Raw genomic sequence first — 22,823 nt, 5'->3', positions numbered from 1 at the left:
CCTGGAATGAAAGTGAGGAAAGACTGGGAGTCAGTTCTAAGCGACCCAGAGAGACGCCACGGTGGTACTGCCTTGGGACTTGGTTTTAATCATCTGCGGGCAAGCGAGAGTTGAAAACAAGAGCGGCTGTTCCTCCAAGTGTCCTCGAGACGCGGGGAGCTGCTGTCAGCTGCCCGGCTGGCTGGCCTGCTCCTGGGCAGCGCAGGGACCACCCTGCTCAGAGGCGGGCAGTCCTGCCACTCTCAGTAGAGGCTCTGCAGCGGCTCCAAGGTCACCAGTCGGTCTTCGGTCACATGAGCAACCTTGGACACTATCATCTCTGTCTTGGTTCAGGAGGTGGGAAAATAAACACCCCTGTGCTCTTCCACCACCTCCCTGGCTAAAAAGCTTCTCCAAGTTTTATTTCCTCACGATTATCTCTCTGTGTTTTTTTGATCCTCTTGATTTCACTTCTTCCTATTAATTTTAAGATATTCAAGAACTAATGCTGAGCGAAATTTGGTGTTTGTCTCATCAAGAACCCAGGGACGCTTGGCTGACCTGGCCGTTGGCTTTCCTCTGTCCTTCTGATCGTGCCACACGGGCTCCGTCTGCTGAGCCTCTGCTGCCCCGGGAGGCGGCCTCTCCCGTAGGCCCATTACAGAGAGACACTAACTAGCAGGGTAATCACAGAAGGAGCTTAACTTTCTAAACCAACCCCTAAACCGGAAGGGTGAATCCCGTTTCCCCGGCTTGCTCCAGACCCACGTGAGCCGGAGCCCATGACACCCACCCGAGCTCCCGGCCTGCGCTTGTCTGCGGGAACTGGGTGCCCTCCCTCCACAGGACAGGGGCTAAAGCGATCGAATCTGAAGAGACTTCCTCACAGGCTCCATGTTGCCGACAAGTGTAAAGAGAACAGTGGAAAACGGGGGGGCCGGGGGGGCCACGGGATTTACACTACGGTGAGGCACCTTAGCCTCTAAAATCCTGCCTTCTGGAAAGAGAAAGGCTCGTTCTTTCCCTTCTTGTACCCCCCGTCCTGCTGAAGAAAGAAAAGGAAAGAACATGCTCGCACTTGAATCCAAAATGAAACACTGCAGGTCCGATGGAGACTTGCAAGAGCTTCTGACCCCAGGGAAGGAGGTGTCCAAGACCCAGAGAGCACGGGGCACCAGCACCTGCAAAGGTGACGACGGTGTTTTGCAAGCGCACCCCTTGAAACACCAGGCAGCACAGGGGGGAGGCAGGAAGCTTTCGTGAATCAGGCTTGGCTCTGAGAGACACGTAAGACTATAGAGGCCATAATTTTAATATGTCACAGCAACAACAGGCAGAAGGGCCCTACGAAGGAACTTTTCCTCCATACAGAGATCGGACAAGGATAAAGATAAAAATAAATCAAAGTTCCAACAGATAACCAAAACATGGTAAATGTGGCCACAAAGAAGATGAAAACTGCAACGCAGGATTTCAAAATGAGGCGAAAGGATCTTAAAAACAATCCACACGTGAAAGAGCCGCAGAGACCAGAGTGAGGACGGCTCATGTGGGAGACGGCCGCGGCGACCAGAGCAGGGCCGTATGGAAAGGGGGCTGAAAACACAGGAGAGGGAAAGGGAAGAAAAAAATACTTCAGAATTAGCAGGGACAAAAAAGCAGAGGGAGGTGACGGACAGCGTGGTGAGAGAAGCCGAGGCTCCAAGAGGGAAGAGGGGATCAATAAAGTGGAAACAGAGACGAAAGACAAAGGGATTCCACCAAAGATCTGGAACAACAGAGATTCAAAGGCAACGGAATATGAATTCCCCAAAAATGAAAGAAAAAAGTACATGAAACCATAATTCAAGAATATCTTCATAGAATAAAAGATTCCAATCTACCTGTTAAAAGGGCTGCATTTGAGAAATTCAGCTGACAACCATCAACACCGAAACATGTCTAGCAAAGCAGTTATCTTTTTCTAAAGGCAGAAAAACAACTGTATGCATTCAAGCAAAAAAACTAAGAGTTTGAAACACATTTAGCACCAGAAGACAATGGAAAATTGTGAAGATGTTCCAGAAAATAAAATATGAGGCAAAGACTTTGTAGCCAAACTATTGTTCCCATATGAAGTCCATCAAAAAAAAGCTGTAAAAGTCCAAGAACTCAGTGATCACTTTTCCCAAGTCTTGCCGACAAACCTGCTAGAAAATGAGCCTCAGAAAACCAAGAGATGTTTAGAAAAGCTTGGCCTGAGGTCTGATGGAGACTGGCTGTAAGGATAAAAGCATGTGCAAATTTCATGTCCTCTGACAGCACAGAAGCAATACAACTAACAAAGAACGAAAGAGGAAAACAGTTAAATTTGCAGATTGTTCCACAGGCATTACTAGGATTAAAAGATCATCACCTACGGTTAGACCCTGGAGGAGAGAGGGGGAAAGGAGAAGATGGCAGCTGACCAGGGCTTCTTGCAGAGGAGGTAAGCATTATCTAAAAAAAGAGACCCTCAGGTATTATATATAATATTAGTGCGAAGGTAAAGTGAGAAACAAAAACACACACTGCTTTAAATACCAAAGATCACAAAGGGAAAAAAATCGGATCGTACTGTGAGGCTTTATAGATACAGCAAATCCACAACGAGTCGGTATGGCAGAGCTGAGACCGGACACAAAGAAACTCACTAAAAGAAGAAAATCCAGATCGACCCATAAATTGAATCAGCTCTGTTGTGTGTGAGGCACAATAGAAGCACAGTCTGAATTAAAACGGTACAGAAAGATCACGGATCAAAGAATAAGCATAGACACACCGGGCAACTTCAAGTAATAAGAAACAGAGGTTGAGACTTAAATGAATTTTTATGGAACAAGGTGGAACATAGTAAAGAAAAAAAAAGCTATAAAGTTTAAAAAGGCCAAAAGATGACATAATACCTAAGGCTGCACTTTCATAAGGTAAAATAAAAGGAGAAATGGGTAGAAACACACCAATAATAGGACAGCTTAACACACTTTTTTCTGTCCAAGATGTAATAGATAGACCAAAATTAATAAGGATCTATATAATCCAAGTCACATGATCAATAATGTAGATCTAATACACCTATTTAACTCTGAAACATTTTTTAAATGTACCTAATTCTCAAGTACACAAATTTAAAAGTATGTGAATGCTGTAAAGAAACAAGGTTTGCAACAGAGATCCAAAGGCGAAATTAAAAAAAATAAATGCTCTGTAATCTTAAGTTTGAATTGGAAACGTCAGTGTGAATTCACGACTTTTTCCTTACTTTCTAAAATTACAAAGTTTCTAGCTCTATCCACTGAAAAGGACTAGAGATCATTGAATCCGGTTTCACTGAGCACATCTAACTGTCAATCATGGTCTCTAAGCAGGATTCTTCCCTGAATGGAACTAAGGATCCTCGAAGAAATGATTGATTAGAGCTGTGGAGCAGGAAATGTAGGAAAATGGGCTGGGACGTTGCATTGCTGTAGAGAGTAAGGGAAGGTAGACAGTGTATCAAGGGCTGATGTGACCATGTCAAGCTAGAAGAGAAATCAGCTTGCCGCACATGGAACAATAAAAACAAATGAGCCAATTAGTTAAAATGTACAAAATATACAAAAAGCTGTACATTCATAATGATGCTTTTAAAGGAGGGAGGGGCGACAAACAGAAAGAAACTAAAAACCCCTGGACACCATTGCCAGTTTCCAGGACACCGAGTATTCCTCATTTGTTTGCTTTTTTTAGTATAATAGATATTTCAAAGTTCCAAAGAGCTCTAGTGATTGAGAGCTTTTTATACAGATTCTCAGAGAGTAAATACAAACAGGAGCCCTAGCTGACTGATACATTATACACCAAAAATGTTGCCAGCCACCAGGGTTACGGAAGTGATTAAGGCATTAGCTTCTCTCCAAGAAGGCCTCACATGCCCCTGCCAGACCCAGAACCAGCCCTTGGCCACCCAGAACTCCAGACACGGAGACTGGGCCTGACTTTCCCTTCAACTTGCCTGGACTGTTCGTGTTGTACACGGACCCAAACTCAGACTGGAACTAGCCTGATACTGACTTCCCTTAGGACCTCTTCTGTTCTGTTCTGTGTTGTCTGGGTGGTTTGTTCTGCTCTGCTCTATTTTCAGAGAGAAACAAAGTGCCACTATTTCCCAGAAAAGGAGTGACTCTTGGCTTTGGACACCCACCATTCATGTCACCATTTATCAAACTGAGAACTCTCCACCCACTGAGTTTGATTAATTGCATCCATAGTGAATGAATTTGAGAGGAGGGAGATGGTGTGAAGTGCTCAGTTGAGAAGTGGACGTGAGATTACAGTTTGAAAGCTGACCTGAGCGGCCAGACATTTTCTGACCATCACCCCGTTGCATAAGGTGGCGCCCTGAGGTGGGATTTCTGGTGTTACTGGCTTGGAAGGAGGACATTTGCTTTTTTATAAGAAATACCAATCATTTTTCCCTATCAGTTTTGCGTGAATTTCCCTTGTTACAGGACCCAGTGATGGAAAGCTCATCACTGTGACTCAGTGTTTTAAAGCTAATCCTTCAAAGCTACTTGTGAAGTTCTGCTTCCTGTTTGTTTGATTTTACAGAAAGAGATGAGAGGAGGGTGGAAATATTGTCCAAAACTCAGTTCTGTCCTCCACAGAATGGAACTGATACGGCTTCATAATCTAAGTCCCACAGAGAAACATTGCAGGAAAGTAATCACACCATGAAGTACTTTTTATATATTATACCACAGTTTAGTATCCCAAATGCAATTTGACATTTCCCACAAACCCCCATGTCATCCCTTTTAATATGCTGACTATACTGAACGGTGATGAAATTTACAATGAAAAACTCAGACCCTGAAATATCTTACTTGAAAATAAGAAGGATTTGCTGACCTTTGTTAGAAAGATGACTGTTCAACTCAAGCATGTGTTCAAGAGAATCTACTTCTCCAAAGAACTTGAAAAGCCCACAGATTATTGGGGATTTCACTGTAAGCCTGCTCAGGGTCAAAGGGCCACGTCCTTCTCGGAATCAACCCTATGACTGAGCTTGCAGATCTTCATTAACTAACAGTCCTGAATTTTATGCGAGAGCTTAACATCTCTGCATTAGACAAGCTTTTTAAACCTGCCCACACGTCAAGGACCTGACCTGAATTCCAAGGAAGAATTCTTTTATCTAGACACCATGTTATGTGAGGAGTTTTTCAAGTACTAAAAAGTTGGTTTATTTTTAATGCCACGGCCTTTGAAGATAATGTTGAAAGTGGCTTTTCCTGATTATACTGAAAATGGAGAAAATCTCAGATTTATTGACAATTCATAGATGAATCTAACCAGTGGGAGAAGTGTTTGTACTCATAAAATAGCACTCCATGGAAAAAAATGACAGGAATAAGATGAGGTGCCTGCCCAGCACCATGAGGGTCAGCCCGAGGTGGCCCCGGGCCACCTTCCGAGTGGCAGTGCAGGAGGCAGGGGGGGTGGTGGACAGCACAGCTCACATGCATTCTGGGGTTTCTTCCACCACCGGGGCTGGACCGGGGCCACCCCGCCTCCACAGCTCACAGCCAGCCTCCCCCGTGGTCTCCACCTGCCGTCGGAGCTGCGTTCCCGGCGCTTCCACCTCGTGACAGAGAAGCGATCCGTGTTCTTAGTGGCGCGGGGCAGCCCTTCCTGTGGCTGTCATCCCGCCGGGCAATGCCGGAAACCTCACACGACTCCCGACCGAAAACGCCTCTCCTGATTTTCAGACATCCTTTTGGCAAATTTTCCTTAGGTATTTCTGAACTCTCACAGTAAAATTTCCCTTCCAATCCCAATTTCCCTTCTACTGATCACCTTTAATCTACTAATCTGAGTTTGTACATCACAAGGACAAAAGGACACAAGCATATCTGTTCGCCTCCTAAATTAGTCCTTACCACTTTAAAAAAAATGTCTTCTTTCACGTTTCTGACTTGAAGTACGCTTTTGTCTCCTAACGCCTGTGAGTATGCAACTCATGCTCAGCCATGATCGACTGTTACCTGAGCTTTCAAACCCCTTGTTCAGCCGAGCCCGCCGCTGGCCGCTGGCCACTGGCCGCTGCCTTGCCGGACCTCGGCTCTTTCCCAACAGTTCTCAGGACGGAGGGTACACTACTTCCTTCCTGGGCCGTATGAAAGTCCAACACCAGAACTTAAGGAAAAAAAATCCAGGCTAAAAGAAAGTTCATAGTTTCTAAGAGTTCAAATTTATATTCTTGTATGTTCAAAAGATTAAAATTGGTCCATATTCTCTGCCTAATGAAGGCTAAGGTCTGGCTGCTGGACACAGGAGGAGGGACTTTCTATTTACTACGTAGGATAAAGTCACCACCGCTCTGCCATCTCCTGACCTTTCTTCCAGACCATGGAATACTTTAGAATTCCAGATTCCAAGTCTAGAGTCACAGCAAAGGTCAGGAAATGGCTCTGTCCTCAGTTCGCCAGGACACCTTTTCTTACACCAGCACAGGCTCCCCAGATTCTAGCCACCATGACCGGTCACCTTTCCCGGTCTTGGGCCTTGATGACTCGTCACCTCCCCATCTCCAGGCTTGGCCAAGGGCTAAACCAAAGCTCCCTGAGTGTTAAAGTTATCATATTTCTAACCCTGCTTCAGCCTCTCTCTCCAGATCAGACTCCCACCCAGACTGGGACTGGGAACACTTCTCTAAACCCAAGGATTCACAGCCTCCTTTATTCTCCATAAATTCCTTGGAGCTCAGTAAAGCATTTGCCACAGATGCGTTACCCCAAATTGCTTGTTCTGGCGAATTCATTACAACCGTTACCATAAGGTGGTATGAAAGCCTGAGACGAGGAATCAGAGACACGGATACAAATCCCACCCTCCCTCTACTGGCCGTGTAATTTTGGGTAGATCCCTTACTATCCAGGGCCTAGTTGCAAATGTGAACAGATGCTCACCAGGGTGGTGGCGCCGATTAAGAAGTGAAATAATGATTGCGAAAGCGCCCAGCTTGGCATAAAGCAGGCAGTCTGATTTCTTCCCCTTTGTCAGAGAAGAGTTGCTTATCTTAACTGCAATAAGAAGTGGCTTATTTATACAAATCTTCCTCTCTGTTGGTGGAAATCAAGTTGTTTTTGCAAATAAACCTTAACTGACAAGTTCTGTTCTGACACTAGATATGTTTTACAAACAATGCTCACAATACTTAAGTGTCAGGACATAGTTTTAGAAAAAGACTATTTGGAGCAGAACACACGAACATCTGAAGGCCCTATGGTAACATTTCTACCACGGGCTCATCTTTTTCTTGCATAATGGAAGCCAGGCTTCTGCAAAGTAATTCTAGTAAGTCCCAGGGCAAGAGAGAGATGCCAAAGCAATTATATTTATGGTAAATTCAGAACAGGAAAATGTGTGCAATATAGGAGGGAAATCTCTCTGGGCAAAATTTCAAGGCAAATCAGTACTTGGTCTCTGCCAGCAGTTGGATGCCAATAGCATGGAGCAATTAGAGATGAACTGGATCTGTTCAGGCAAAAACGTGTGATGGCAATGAGGCAGACCCTTAAAAAGTGAAAGTCCTGTATGGATAATGAAAACACTTTTAAATGCTTGGCATCTATATACTGATTTTAATTTCTAAAAGTACTTCAATTTTTTTTTTTTTGAGTCTCAAGTGAATCAGGGTAGGCTTTATATATAATCCTATCTTCAAGTCTCCTCATTCCCCCAATTTTTTTTCAATTCTGCTTTTCCCCTGTATCTACCTCTCCCATCACTGCCAGGCTTCCTGAAAAGGAAGCTTCCTTTAGCTAAAAAACTTTTACCTCCAATTTTTCCTCTGTCCACTTGGCAGTCTGTCTTCTGCCTTCATTCACCATGGAATCTGTCCTTGAAAAGGCCCCCGGGACATCCCGGCGCAAACCCGGCTGCCTCTTTCAGACCTGCTGTGCCTCAGCAGGCTGGCCTCCTGCCCTCTTCCCGGGGCCCTCCCATCTTCTTTCGGGTTCTCCTCTGACCTGCCTTGCTTTGGCTGAGCCATGTTTTCTTTGCCTGCTTCCCAAAGAAGGAATTCCTCGGAATTCCAAGCCTCATCTCCTCCCTAGTCTTGCATTTGTAATGTCATATCCTTCTATGACATCAGTCGTTACTCATAGCAGCTCCATCAGTTGGGGTGGGTCAGGGGCCAGAAGTGACACCCGTAATTTGAACAGGGAAAACTTAATGTAAAGAAACGGTTAACTAGTCACAGGGGCAAATGGGCTCCGAGGAGTACAGAATCGGAAACTTTAGGAACAGGGGCGCTGTCCCCCTTCCCCCACCACGGGCGGGGCTCCCGCCTCCCTGGCATCTGCATGGCCACCCTAAACCCGCAGCCTGGGGGCAGTGCAGAGACGTGCGGGAGGCTGCAGCCGGGACGACCTGGGAGGGCACCCAGGAGAGGGCAGTTCCTTCCACCCCACACCACGTGCCCTGTACTGTCTCCAGGAAAAGCAGCGCAGGCGCCGCCGGGAATTGCCCCCCACCCCGCCTCCCTGCCCTCCCTGCCCTCGCTGTGCCCCGCCAGCGCCCTCTGTGGGTGAGGCCCTCAGTTACAGCCGCTGGCCACAAAAGACGTCGGCAAGTTCCATCTAGCGTCTCACAAGGCAAAGCAAAGGGGGACAGATTCAGAGCAGAGAGGCAACATATGAATAATTGGCACAGCCCCAGTGGCATGTTTTGTGACAATAGAAAAACTCATTCTGAAATTCATATGGAATCTAAAGGAACCCTGAATGGCCTGAAACAATCTTGAAAAAGAAAAGCAAACTTGGAGGACTCACACTTCCTGATTTCAAGATTTAACACGAAGTCCCAGTAGCCAGAAAGGTGGTCCTCCTACGATCGGCAATCCATCCCACTTCTGAGTGCAAATCCAGGAGGGAAATCACTGCCTCAAAGAGATGTCTGCACCCTGTGCCCACAGCGGCATCATTCACAATGGCCAAGACATGGAAACAACTTATGGTTCCATCAACAGCAGAAAGAATAAAGAAAAGGTGGCACGTATGCACCATGGAATATTATTCAGCCACTAAAAAGAAGGAAATTCTGCCTTTTGTGACATGCATGGACTTTGAAGACATTGTGCTGAGTAAAATAAGTCAAAGAAAGACAAATACTGCGTGATACCATGTATGTATGAACTCTAAAAAAGCTGAACTCACAGAAATAGAGAATGGAATGGTGGTTGCCAGGGGAATAGGGAGATGTTGGTTAGAGCACAAACTTCTAGCTATAAAATGAATAAGGTTCTAATGTACTGCATGGTGATCATGATTAACTACACTGTATTATATAGTCAAAGTCATTAAGAGAGTGACTCTTAAGTGTTATTACCACAAAAAATAATTGTTATTATATATATATATATATGTGTGTGTGTGTGTGTATGTATATAAAATTATATAATAGTGAGGAGATGGAAGTGTTTAACTGATCATAATGTTAACTAGCCACTAACTAACTAATCATTTCATGATATCTTTATATCAAGTCATTACATTGTACACCTTAAATTTATATGTTATATATCGGTGATATTCCAGTAAAGCTGGGGGGAAAGTGTGTTACTACATAAGGACAGACATACAGACCAATGGATTAGAATAGAGAGCTCATCAATAAGCCACTTCTGTGGTCAATTACTTATTAACAAGAGTGAAGTGCCATGACCACTCCGTGGGGAAAAGGCAAATGGTTCAACAAATTGTTCTGGGAAAACTGAATATCCACTCTTTCTGGGTTGAACTGTGTCCTCTAAAATTCAACTGTTGACATCCTAACCCCCAGTACCTCAGAATGTAAGCTTACTTAGAAAGATGTTGTAGATGTAGTCAGTCAAGATGAGGTCATACCTCCTTTTTGGAATTCCAGCCTCCGCCTCCAGAACTGTGGGACAGTAACTCTGTGGGACTGTTATGGCAGCCAAGCAAATACATCCACATGCAAAAGAGCGGGGTTGGCACCTTACATCATATACAAAATTTAAGTCAAAATGAATCAAAGACCTAAATACAAGGGTTGAAATCACAAAGTTCTTAGAATAAAACATGGGGTGAAATCTTCATGGCATTGGATTTGACAATGGTTTCTTAAATCTGACACCAAAAACAGGGAACCAAAGAAGAAGTCAATAAATTGAATGTGATTGAAAAGAAGAACTTTTGTGCATTGAAAGATGATATCAACAGAGTGGAAAAAGCAACATAAAATAGGAGAGAACATCTGCAAACCGTGTAGCCAATAAGGGTGTACTATCCAGTCTATATAAAGAATTCCTACAACTCAACAACAACAAAAAAGCAAATACCCCCCAATACAAACGAAGGCTAAGAACCTGAATAGATATTTCCCCAAAGAAGACATACAACACCCAATAAGCACATGAAAACCATGAGTCACAGAGGAAATGCAAGTCCAAACCACATCACTTCACACCCACGGGGTTGGTTATCATGAAACAGAAAACAAGCATTGGATAGGATGTGAAGCAATGGGAACCACTGTACATTGCAGCTGCTATGGAGAACAGCATGGTGGTGCCTCAAAAAGATAAACATAGAAGTACCATATGATCCAGCAATTCCGCTCCCAGACATATACCCAGAGAACTGAAGACAGGTATGCAAGCAGGCATCTGTATGCTGCTGCTCACAGCAGCGTCATTCACAATTGCCAAAGGTGGAAACAACCCAGGTGTGCACCAGCGGATGAATGATAAACAAATAGACCCAGATGTGTGTGCATATGTACAGGTATGTGTCTGTGTCTGTGCTTATATAACATGCAATGGAATATTTTTCAGCCTTAAAAAGGAATGAAGCTCTGATACGTGCTACAGTATGGATAAACCTTGAAAACATGCTAAGTGATGTAAGCATGCCATAAGGACAAAAATGGTACGGTCCCATTTATCTGAGTTACCAGAGCAGGTGAATCCCCAGAGGCAGAAGAACAAAGGTTACGAGGGTGGGGGCAGGGGAACATTGTTTCTCATTGAAAACGGAACTGCTGTTCAGGGTGATGGAAACCTCTTGGAAGTAGATAGTGGTGATAGTCACACAGAATTTTGAAGTCACTTACTGCCATTGAATTTGACACTCTGAAGGAGTTAAAATGGCCAGCTTCATATTGTGCATATTTCACTACCATTTTTTAAACATCCCATGAGGAGATGTTGAAGGCCCCTGAGACTGGGAAGGAGAGGAAAGGAGGGGACTCTGGGTACCAAGGGCTAGAGCCAGCTGATGGACTGGGCATGGGGGAGAGGCATGGGTGACGCTCAGACAGGCCGAGACCTCGGATGGCCGCCTGTGACCCTGAGATCAGCACGTGATCTGGACTGAGAACAGTCCACAGTGACGGGCCACAGCTTGTTCCCTTGTGAGGTCGCTCTGTACATGAGGTTCCTCCGGGGCCCCTCCCAGGGAAGAGAAATGTGGCCCGGCTGTGAGGTCGCCACATCACCATCACAGTCGATCCAGCTGGGAACACGAAGAAACAAAAAGTGAATAGCGGCTGACATTTGTGGGCTGTTTGCAGACCCTGCGCTCAGCGCAGCTTCCCGCTGAGGCGTGACCCTCCTCGTTTTGCAAGCGTCATGCCCGACCGCACCCTAGAAACTGCCTGGCACTGCCAGACCTCCACGTGTGTGCCCACCTCTGACGCCTGGGACACAGGGTCCTTCTGTCATTTCACTCTAGATTCACTCTACTCAGCCTCCTTCCGGTGACCTCAGGCCGCCTGCATCCCAGCCGCCTCGCTCAGAGTCAGTCATTCCCTCCCCCTCCTCCTCCAAGCATTTCCCGACCTAACAAAAGGCCTTCAGAGCCAGGAATCCCCGCCGCGCCTGTGCGCGCCCTGAGGCCGGAGCTGCTTTCTCCTTTGTCTTGGGATCTGGGTCACTACCTCGCAAAGCACCTTGCGTCCAGAAGCACTCCTGATGCATTGGCTTTTTATAAACGGAGAAATGGAGCTTTAAAGAGGAGTCCAGGCTAAGTTTCAGGAAAACTGCCAGCGCTTGATGAGGATCCGCGGACCTGCTCGTCCCCGTTCAGCAGCCCCCTCTCCAGGCTGCACCGGCGGCGGCCTTCTTCCCAGCTCTGCACGTGAAATCAACCGCAGCCCGTGGCAGGGGGGCATCCCGGCTCCTTGGGCCATTAGGAAACTCCACGGCCAGAAATACCAGAGTCTAGGGCCTTCCTTCCACTCCTGGGCTCGGTGATGTCTCCATTACACAAAGGTGGGGACCAACTTTTTTATTTTCTGATTGAATTCAAATTTATATTTATTTTCTTATTGGGGTAAAACTGACATCTAATATATTAGTTTCAGGTACACAACATAATGATTCCAGTTAGTGTATAATGTGGAATGATCACCACAGAAACAATTTACATTTTACATCTATCACCAACCAGTTATAATTATTTTTCTTACTATGAGGACTTTAAAAATCTATTCTTTCAGCAACTTTCTTTTCTTTCTTTAATTTGTGCAATTTCATTTCAGTTATTATTAATATTACATCTTAAATAAGAAAATTGAACTGGGTGATAAAATTCTTCCAAATCTAATGCTCCTTAAATTAATGAAAAAAATTTTTGAAGGATTATTGATATATAATCTCTTATTGGTTTCAGGTACACGGCACAGTGGTTCAACAGTTACCCATATTATTAAATCCTCATGCCCATTAACTCCATTACTATCTGTCAACACAGGAAGGTGTTACAGGATCATTGGCTATATTCTCCATGCTATTCTAACATCTCTGTGACCAACTTATAGTATGATTGATAATTTTTGTGCCCCTTTATCCCCCATTCATCCACCCTCCCAAACCCTCCCCATGGTAACCACCAGTCACTTCTCAGTGTCTATGAGCCTACTGCTATATTGTTCATTATGTTTTGTTTTGTTTCTACACTCCACAAATAACTGAAATCATTCAGTATTTGTCTTTCTCCACCTGACTTATTTCACATAGCTTAATATCCTCTAGCTCCATCCATGTTGTTGCAAAATTTCTTTTCTTCATGGCTGAATAATACTCCATTGTGTGTATGTACCACTTCTTTATCCATTCATCTATTGATGGACACTTAGGTTGCTTCCATAACTTGGCTGTTGTACATCATGTGGCAATAAACTTGGGATGCATATATCTTTTTGAATCAGGAATCTTGTTTTCTTTGGGTAAATTCCTATTTTTAGTTTTTTGAGGAACCTCCATACTGCTTTCCACAGTGGCTGTACTAACTGACATTCCCACCAAGAGTGTAGGAGGGTTCCCTTTTCTCCACATCCTCACCAATACTTGTTATGTCTTATCTAACTGGTGTGAGGTGATATCTCAGTGTGTTTTTAATTTGCATTTCCCTGATGATTGTTGATATGGATCCCCTTTCATGTTCCTGTTGTCCATCTGTATTTCTTCTTTGGAAAAATGTTCAGGTCCTTCACACTTTTAATAATTGGGCTATTTGTGTTTTCTTTGATGTTGAGACACATGAGCTCTTTATATATTTTGAAAGTTAACCTCTCATCAGATGAGTCACTTATGAATATATTCTCCCATACGTAGGTTGCATTTTTGTTCTGCTCATGGTGTCCTTCACTGTACAGAAGCTTTTTAGTTTGATGCAGTCTCACTTGTTCATTTTTTGTTTTGTTTCCATTGCCTGAGGAGATGTACATGGGAAAATTCGCTCATGCTTGTATTCAAGATATATTTGCGTATGTTTTCTTCTAAGAGTTTTATGGGTTTCATTTCTTACATTTAGGTCTTTGATCTATTTCAAGCTCACTTTTCTGTATAGCATTAGACAGTAATCCAGTTTCATTCTCTTACATGTAGCTGTCCAGTTTTCCCAACATCAGTTATCAAAGAGGCTGTCTTTTCCCCGTTGTATATTCATGGCTCTTTCATCATATGCTGATTGACCATATATGTGTGGGTTTATAACTGGGCTCTCTATTCTGTTCCAATGATCTATGGATCTCTCCTTGTGCCTGAATTCTATTGTTTTAATTACTGTGGCTTTGTAGTATAGTCTGAAGTCTGGGAGTCTAATACTGCCAGCTTTGTTCTTCTTTCTCAGAATTGCTTTGGCTATTCAGGGTCTTTTGTGGTTCCATATGAATTTTAGGATTATTTGCTGTGGTTCATTGCAAAATGCCATTGGTATATTAAAAGAGATTGTGTTGAATCTGCAAATCTCTTAGCAAATTTCAAAGACACAATAGAGTACATTGTTAACTATAGTACCATGCTGTACATTATTATATTCCCAGGACTGATTTATTTATTATATAATAGGAAGTTGGTACCTTTTAACCCCCTTCACCCATTTTCATACCTCACCCCCACTGATTCTTTTTATTTTTCACTGTATAGCCAGTATCTAGCATAATGCCTGGGACAGAGCAGGTGCTTAATAAATATCTGTTGGCTCAATCATGAACTCACTACTGCTTGCTTCAAAGACCCCAAGACTCTTGAGGGGAATTAACAAGACATGCTCTCATGTGTTAAACTGAAGCTAGTCTCTCTTTACCAACCTCCTGAATTACCTGTCCACACCTACTAGCCATCTTGAAATTTATACTACAGTCCCCTTTTCAGGTACCTTTTATGGAAAACCTCCTGTGTGGGGAGAAAAAAAAAGCCCACAGTGTTCAAGCTGAGCCTGATTTCTCTTGCATACCTAAGAAATCCTTTACTCTTTGCAACCTTTTCCAATCCTTTCCCAAAGGAGATTATCTCTGTAATGCTGTCATACATAATGATCCCCTTTCCCCCATTTTTCTCCTGCTTCCTGCTCATCTAGTCAAGCCCCACCTAACTTTCTAATCCTATTCAGAGTCTCTCAGGATTCCTTGACACAGTTTTAATGATGTCAAGCCCTAAAGCTGGGCATCAAAGGAATAAAGCAGGAAGAATCTATTCTGTCATACATTTATTCAGCATTCCATGTCCTAGATTTGGGTACATGTACATGTGTGAACTACTTTGCCTTCAGCCAGATACAGAGCCTGCGTTGAAAAAGTATAAATCATTTGAAACTTTTATCTACAATTTTTAACTTTATTCAAATAAATGAGCAAGTATTAGAATATGTTTTATTTGACTTGTATTCACCTGTCTGTCTTGATGGGGTTGTGTTTGTGAGCAAGAGGAGAGGGTACGAACACCGCGGGAGAGGTGGGAATGAGAAGGGAAGGAGCAGACAACGGCCTGGCGTTAGCCTTGCGTCCAGGTGCCTGCCTCCCCGTGTACTGAACTCAGCATTTCCTCTCTGGCACTGCTATTTGCTGGAATTTACACAGATGTAGACCATTATGCCTTGGAAACTTGAAATTTGGCTTCCAAAGCAGTTTATCCCATTGTCAACACAGATGCCACTGGCACGAGGATTTAGAAAATTCAAGAGTCCAGAAAATGGTCTCCATCCCTGCCAGAGCCCCCTCCAGCTCCCAGCAATTCAGAAGAAAGCGTGGCTCCCTTGCCGGCTCTGGGGGGCGTCCACCGGCGGGCTTGGCGGGCCTCCCCTGGTGTCCCTGGCCTGCGGGCGCCCCTTCCTTCCCACATCCTCTTCTTCCAGGAGCAGGGCCCGTCCAGCAAGTCGGTATCGTGCCAGCCGACACAGGGGGGCGAACTTCTCCCTCTGTGGCCGCGGGGGCCGTAAACCTCCAAGTGGCTGCTTTTCCCCCCAAACACGGTTCAGAGCTCCTGGCCTCGAGCGCCCGGGGTGTCTTCGGCGCAGACCGGGGCTTGTTCTCCAGGAAGAGCGCGCCCGGGGGTTACACGGCCCGGGAATGGCACCGGCTCTGGCACCGGCTCTGGCACCGGCTCTGGCGCCGGCAGGCTGGACGCAGGGGGAGCGGGGGCCCCGCGGCGAGAGCCGAACGAGCTGCGGGCCTTCTGGGCGCTCCTGCCCCACCCAGGAGACCCAACCGCGCCCCCAGAGTGGCCCTAACGGGGGAGGCCGTGCTGGACCTGGTCCCCCAGATTCAGCGGTGAAATGCCTCCCGGGACGCTTATGGGGGGGCGGGGGGCGCGGGAGGGGATCGGCTGCGCCCCATCTGCCTGGGGGAGGGATGCAGTCAGCGCTGGAGGGGGGCCCCACTAACTCAGGGGTCAGAGGTGGGGCCCGGGGCCCTGGGAAAGCGCGGGAGGAAGGGCTTGTACGGATCCGCTCCGGGCTTCATTCGTCTGGTGCTGCAAGTGTCCCTGCTCCCCGGGGACCCCCAGAGAGCGCTGGGGACCAACCCCGGCCGCGAGCTGCTGCCCTGCATCCCGCGTCACCTCCCCGTCCCCGGGGACAGAGGCCCCCCGAGCAGGGTGCAGGGGTGGGAGATGAGCGCGCTGTGCCAGACTCCCCGCGAGAGGGGCCGGGGTCCGCGCGTGGTCCGCGGGGACGGCACCCCGGCCTCTGCCCCTGCCCGCCCGCGCCCCCCTCCGTGCCTCCGCCCAGAAGGGCAGCCCCGCCTCGGTCTGGGCCCAGGAGCCGGAGCACGTTGCCGCCTGAGGACATCCTGTCCTCTTGACGGGACCGAGGCGTCGCCAGGACTGAAAGGACACCCGCTCCGAGCGGTCCCACCAGAGCAGCGGGCTCCCGACAGGGCCCGGCTCTCCTGCCCTGATGCCAGCCGGGCACCGGTGGGGTCTCCGGGCGGGCAGACGGGCACGAACACCCAGACTCTCGCTGCCGCCGTTCCTGCTGTCGGTACTTCTGGTCGTCCGCCCTCTTCCCACCCCGACTGTTCAGGGCCTTATTTCAGTGCTAATACACCAACCGGGGGGGAATTCTCCGTCGCTTCTTTCTCCATTTACCTGGAGAATTTTCAGCAGACCGGACCATCAGGTCCCCGTGCCCCGTACAGGACCCCGAGGCGCCCAGGGACAGGGATCCCCTCTCCTGTCTCACACACGACCCGCATCTCCTGTCTCCCCGGGGCCTGACTCCCAGCTAAGGTACAAGTGGTCCAAGAGGCTCTGGAGCAAGAAGGTGACCGATTCCAAGTTCAGAACCACCTGAAAGGCTCCACCATCTCTTCTTTCACACGTAGGCAAGACCACGTTACATGGACTTCCCTGATTTTTCTCCATAAACCACACATAAATTTAAGGCATCACTCAATATTCACGTAATCAAGAAAAAACAGCTACGACTGGATGCTGGGATTGTCAGGCGCGAGGGGTCCCTTCAGAAGCAGCCCTGTCCTCATTCTTTCTTCCTTCCGCAGATTCGAAATGTGGCAGCAAATCTCTGTGTGGACAGCAAGCACGGAGCCACGGGAACCGAACTGAGGCTGGACATCTGTGTCAAGGATGGTTCCGAAAGGACATGGTCCCATGAGCAGGTGTGTCGGCTCCCAGAGTTGCAGCGGGATGTGGGTCCGAGGCCAGCGTGGGGTAGTCAGGGGAAGAGGTCTCTGGGTGGGACGGTGGGGCCTGGGGCCTGGGGCCACTGCCTGGCCCTGTCAGGAACCTGCTTTGTAGTGAAATGAGTCACTCAACTTCTTTGCTCCTGTCTCTTCTCGGAGCAGTTGTGACAATCCCTTGAGACAATGTATACCAACGGGCTTTAAGTAACAGGATGGGAGAAATGTTGGTTGTGACCTTTCATTTCAGTCCTCAAACTGTGAAAAGCCCATAGAGGGCCATGGAACTCTGCCAACTAAATGTCATGGCTTCACATGGCTTTAATCAAAGACTGTTATTTTAAATGTTTGTGCCTTTATCTAATCTTATCTTCCCCATCTGGCTGTATATTGAAAAGAGCACATACGCCTCTTGTAGCTGTTTGTAATCCTGTGCATGCAGGGTAACTCTGAGGCAGTAACACCCCGACAGGGACATCAGGGGATACGTTAAGACAATTTGTTGTTTTTGATTGAAAAATATTTCAGTGCAACTCAGCTTATTAAGTGACCCGCTTTGGTCCTGGTAAGGGTCTTTCCTCAACAGTGTCCCCTGTGAACTGGAAAAGACAGCAGGTAGAATTGTGTCTACCCCTTTTTATTGTTTTAAATTATGAAATCTTTCAAACAGGAAACTATAAAAAATATAGCACACCTTGGTGTACTTATTGAGATTTAACAAATATCTATGGCTATTGCCATTTTTTGAAAGAAAAAAATGTACAGATACAGTTCGAACCCCTTCCCCCAATCCGATTCTCTCCCTCCCTCCCTCCACAGAAGTATTTATCACAAGTATAGGACAGTGTACCCTGGCTGCGCCTTCTGTTCCCAGAACCACCAGGGTGCCCTCTGAGGAAGTCCCAGGAAGGCACTAGCTCTCCTACAGCTTTCCTCCCCGACTTCCTGTCTTGTGTATTAAGCTAGTGGAGACCCACTGCGCCCAGTCCAGGATCTTCAGGTTTTCAGGCCTGCTGAGAATCAGCGTGTTGGCGCCGGCACCTCCCTAACCCCCTCCCGCCCAGTGCAGGCAGCATGATTCAGGAACTCGCAGAATGAACTCAGTCACTGAGCAGGCACGGCCCCGAGCCAGGGGTCCGGTCCTGGCGCTCATCCCCCACCCGTGGTGTTCTAGAAGGACCTGGGCCAACCTTGATGTGCAGTCAGGCCAACCTAGAGTTCACCAGCTTGACCTGGATGACCTTGTGAAGTTGTCCAATCTTCCTAGGCCACAGCTCCTCCCTCTTGAAAGAGGACAGCGATGCCCACCTCCCAAGCAGGGTTACTCTGAGAATGAGTAACGTCTGTGATGTAATAGCGTCTTGCACATGTAGAAGGTGCAAAGGAAATCCACTCGCCCTCTGCCTTCTCACGGTTCCTGCCCGCATCACCTAATAGTAACACCGACTAGAAATTCTCTCATGTCCAAGGCAGCTGCCAGGCACCAAGTACTATTTACCGCTCACCCCAATACACCTGCAGCGCGTGACTTTCAAAGGAGCCTCTGCAGCTCGAGGATCCGCTGATGGGAATAAAATACCAGCAAAAGCTGGCTTGCCCCCTCTGCACCCAACTTACAAGCACCTCAGAGGTGTTCCCGGGGACATGAGGCACAGTGCTGGCCTGTCACCTCCAACAGCCCGACTTCAGCCTGGGAGCAAGGGAGCAGGTTTCAGAGGCGTGCCGCGAGGGGACCCTCTGTCGGGTGTATTCCTCTCCACCACCTCCGCAGAGATCCCGGGATACACGCGGAGCCCATTGGCTAATAGGAAATATGCACAGCTGAATGCCTGCATCAGGTTTATTATTTCTATCCTCCGAAATGTCGTAAAACGAAGTATCCTCCGGACTGCAGATATTTTTTTGACAGCTGATAATAAATACAAATAAAACCAAGTATATGGCATACACTTTAAAAATGGTTGGTTCATGGTTTCCCTCGTTGGGCCAAATGCAAACATCAATAGCATGTGATTCAAGAAATGGCCACCAGAGGGCAGCACAAGACAAGCGAATAACAATGTAACAGACTCAACAGGACCCGCGAACAGCACTGCGTTCCGGGCTCTGGGGGCGCAGCTGCAGGGAAATTGAACATGGCTGACAGAGGGGGGAAATCTCTGCTCTCCATCAGCATATCTGAAATCTGTGTCACTTATATATTGACGTGAAGGTCAAACACTACAAGCTGCTCTGTCTTCCAGTAATTAGCTGCAAGTTTTATTCAATATATTATTCAGTGACTCATAAGAATGAGGATGCATTCTTCTACGTTTAAGATTAAAATTCCTGAACGAGCCAAGAAGTATGTCAGGAAAACTGCAGGTATTTTTTGATGCAAAAGCATTCAAAGAACACAAAAGGGGCACCTACTAGAGCTTAAATGGTCTTTTTCATTAAAAATGGCCAAAATGAAACAAATGAATAAACAAAACAGTTCCATGGGAAACAAAGGCGAGTGCATTGCAGCGCTAAGAGAACGTCGCCGCCGCAGAGGCCAGGGATGAGCAAGTTGGCTCCCGTGAAGGAAGCGAGCGGGTGGTTCATTCCCCAGGGCCGTCTAGCGGCTTGATGGCCCTGCAGCTTCCGTCCTATGCTGGCTCTCCGTTCCCTCTAGGGACCAAGAATGACAAACAGACCTGAATGAGGCTGTAAGGTCTGGAAAGAACATCCCCGCCTGCGGTTATGAGTACAGGGGGGAGGGGGGAGGCAGGGGCAGCGCCGTCGGCCGGCCAGGCTGGCCAGGCAGCAAGCAGGCCGGTGTCTCAGGCTGGGAGGAGGCCCCGCCGAGCACGGGCAGCTGGCAGGTGCCCCCTTCCTAAGACGTGGAGAGGAGACGTGCAGACAGATGGCACCGAGTCAGTGCCCGCAGTAGGCGGCAGATTCTGTAGGGACCCCCTTGCAGGACGGGCGTGCCCCGGGTACGGGCCTCAGGGCGGAGCAGGCGGGACCTCGGGCTGCCACCCAACCGCCTGACAGCGGAGTGAGATGTGACGACCCGCAGGGAGCGGAACCCCCTGGGGCCCTTCACGTCGGGAGCAAGACAAAGGCAGTAAGTCACTTGCTGCCCCACGTCCCACGAGCTTATTCCAGCCGCCGGCACAGGCCCGGGCACGTGGCGGTAAAGCCCAGAACGAGGAGGCACGCATCGCCGCAAATCTGTATTTCAAACATCACTTAAAAGAAGAAAATGGTAAATTTTTCACCAATTTACTCTAAAACTGCAGTATTTGAGATTGGAAAAGAAAAACCAAAAGCCGAGGAGCGATTATCCAGACCTGCCTGAGATCTGACCCTCCTGTCTGGGGCCCGGCCGCACGGGGGGACAGACTCCGGACGTCCCTGGGGTGCAAAGTAGGGAGATAGCCGCGTGCCCACTGCGCGTCCCTGCCCGGGCGGCGGGAGGGTGGGCAGGCCTGGACACCGGGGGAGGGGAGTGGCGAGCACGTGGCTTCCGCAGGCCGGCTGCGCCCAGCTGTGCCAGGAGGCACTGCGCCAGCTCGAAGCTGAGGTCCGTTCGGCTCCGGCCTCCTAGGCAGGTAAAAGCCGAAAGCAGGAGAGACGTCGGGAAGCAAATAAACCAAATGACGCCACTGGCTCCTACATTGGTGAGACTGCTTGTGATACCAAGGAAATGTGATGATTAAGGAAAATAAAGATTTAATCAATGCATATGACAGGTTTTTTTGGTCAGGAAATTTCTCTCCCAGGAATGGGCAACCAAGCCCAGAACCACTGGAGCTTCAAGTTCAAAGAGTAGTAATGATTGTTGACATCGTTGTACGTGGACACAAACAGCACCGATCCATTCGCGGTGCTCACAAGTCAATTGGCCCATCTTGACAGTTATCCCAAAGCACTGTCCGCTAATAGAGTGAGTACATTTTCATTAATTCAATAGAATTTTTTATAGACATTTATTAATATGTCATGAATTGTGCTGGGTGCTGGAAGCACAAAGATAAAAAAGATAATTCTTGCTACTAAAGATCTCAGCACCCAGTAAGGGACAGAAAAAGGATAACACAGAGACCTGTTGAAATAAGGGGAGGGACAGGAAAGAGGAAGGGGTCCTAAGAGGAAGGCTTCTTGGGTGAGTGGACCCGGACCGGGCCATGAAGGGGTGGCTGGGAGCGCGGCCATCCAACCAGAGACTCACGGACAAGGTCTCAGAAGGAACATAAAACCTCGCTGGCACTACAAACTATAAATCTTTTTTTAATCGAGGTATCCTTGACAGGCAACATTACACTAGTTTCAGGTGGACAATGTGATTGGCTGTTGGTATATATTGTGAGATGATCACAGTAAGTCTAGTTAATGTTTATTTCCATTTATAGTTACAGAGCTTTTTCTCCTGTGATGGGACCTTCTGAGATTTACTCTCTCAGCGACTTACAAATGTTTTGTGGTTGCTAGAACATAAACTAAAGGAAAAGGGTGCAGCTGGGGAAAATGACAAGGACCAGATTGTGGAAAGTTTGAACTTTATTTTCTCAGGGTTATGTGAAAATATTGTGGTTTCAAGGTGAGAGGTAACATGGTCAAACTGGCATTTTGAAGGAGCCCAGAGGGGAAGGTGGGAAAGAAGCCTATTAGGAGATCATTTTAGTGGCCAAGTAATGTTGAGAGCAAAGGTGGTGGAGATAGGGAGGGAGGGGCTGCTCCCAGCGATAGTCGGAAGGCCAAAATCTAGGCAGATCTAGGCAGGGTAGCTGATTACCAAAAAGGGGGCAGAGACAAGGGGTTGAAGACTCCCTGGTTGACGAGCTGAATGGTATGGCCACCACACCACCTAAGACGCAATGCCGGCGTAGGAGCAAGCTTAGAAGGCAGGAGATCAACTGAATGCAGGATGGGCTGCATGCGAGACGTCCCTGGGACTCACCGTTGGGAAATCCCGCTCAGAGTTGGATGTAACACACGAGATGAGTTATCTACACCCTGGCAAGAGCTGACCTGCGACTGAGCGGGCAGGACACCACGCACAGGAGCCAGGGCAGCGTCCCAGAGGGAGCCCAGCACAGTGCCTATGCCGGAGAGGTGACTGGAGGGGGGCGACCACAGGACGGGTCACATGGTGACGGAGCAGCACAGAATCTCAGGGGCCAAGAGAGCCGTGAGCTCTGATTTGAAAGCCGCGCCGCAGACCCGAAAGAGCCAAGCAGGTACTTTCCCTGAGAAGTCATTCCCCTGTGTTGGATTTGCATGACTCTAAAAATGTCTCAGTCCACAATCACATATGTATAAAAAACTAGGAAAAGAGACCAGACAATTCCTCATCATGAATCTGTGTCAGATGCCTAACCTAAATAAAACCCGTGCCCCTCTATTAAAAGCACCTTTTGTTCTGCCTTCTGAGG

General features: G+C 47.5%; 1 protein-coding gene and 1 long non-coding RNA gene across 7 annotated transcripts in view; one reads left to right on the top strand and one right to left on the bottom strand.

Annotated features, from left to right (window-relative positions):
* Window positions 1-22,823, bottom strand: part of LOC118968471 (uncharacterized) — a 168,402-nt gene that overhangs the window by 80,907 nt on the left and 64,672 nt on the right. The gene's annotated exons all lie outside the window — the stretch shown is intronic.
* GALNTL6 (polypeptide N-acetylgalactosaminyltransferase like 6) overlaps window positions 1-22,823 on the top strand; it is a 930,232-nt gene that overhangs the window by 890,323 nt on the left and 17,086 nt on the right. For all 4 annotated transcript variants that reach the window (XM_073232816.1, XM_036998902.2, XM_073232817.1 and 1 more), the window contains one exon: window positions 17,284-17,400. In XM_073232816.1, the coding sequence (XP_073088917.1) occupies window positions 17,284-17,400 (117 nt within the window). The remainder of the gene's footprint in view (window positions 1-17,283; window positions 17,401-22,823) is intronic.

Source organism: Manis javanica, chromosome 3 (assembly GCF_040802235.1).
Source record: "Manis javanica isolate MJ-LG chromosome 3, MJ_LKY, whole genome shotgun sequence".
NCBI lineage: Eukaryota > Metazoa > Chordata > Mammalia > Pholidota > Manidae > Manis > Manis javanica.
This window is presented reverse-complemented; position numbering and strand designations above follow the sequence as displayed.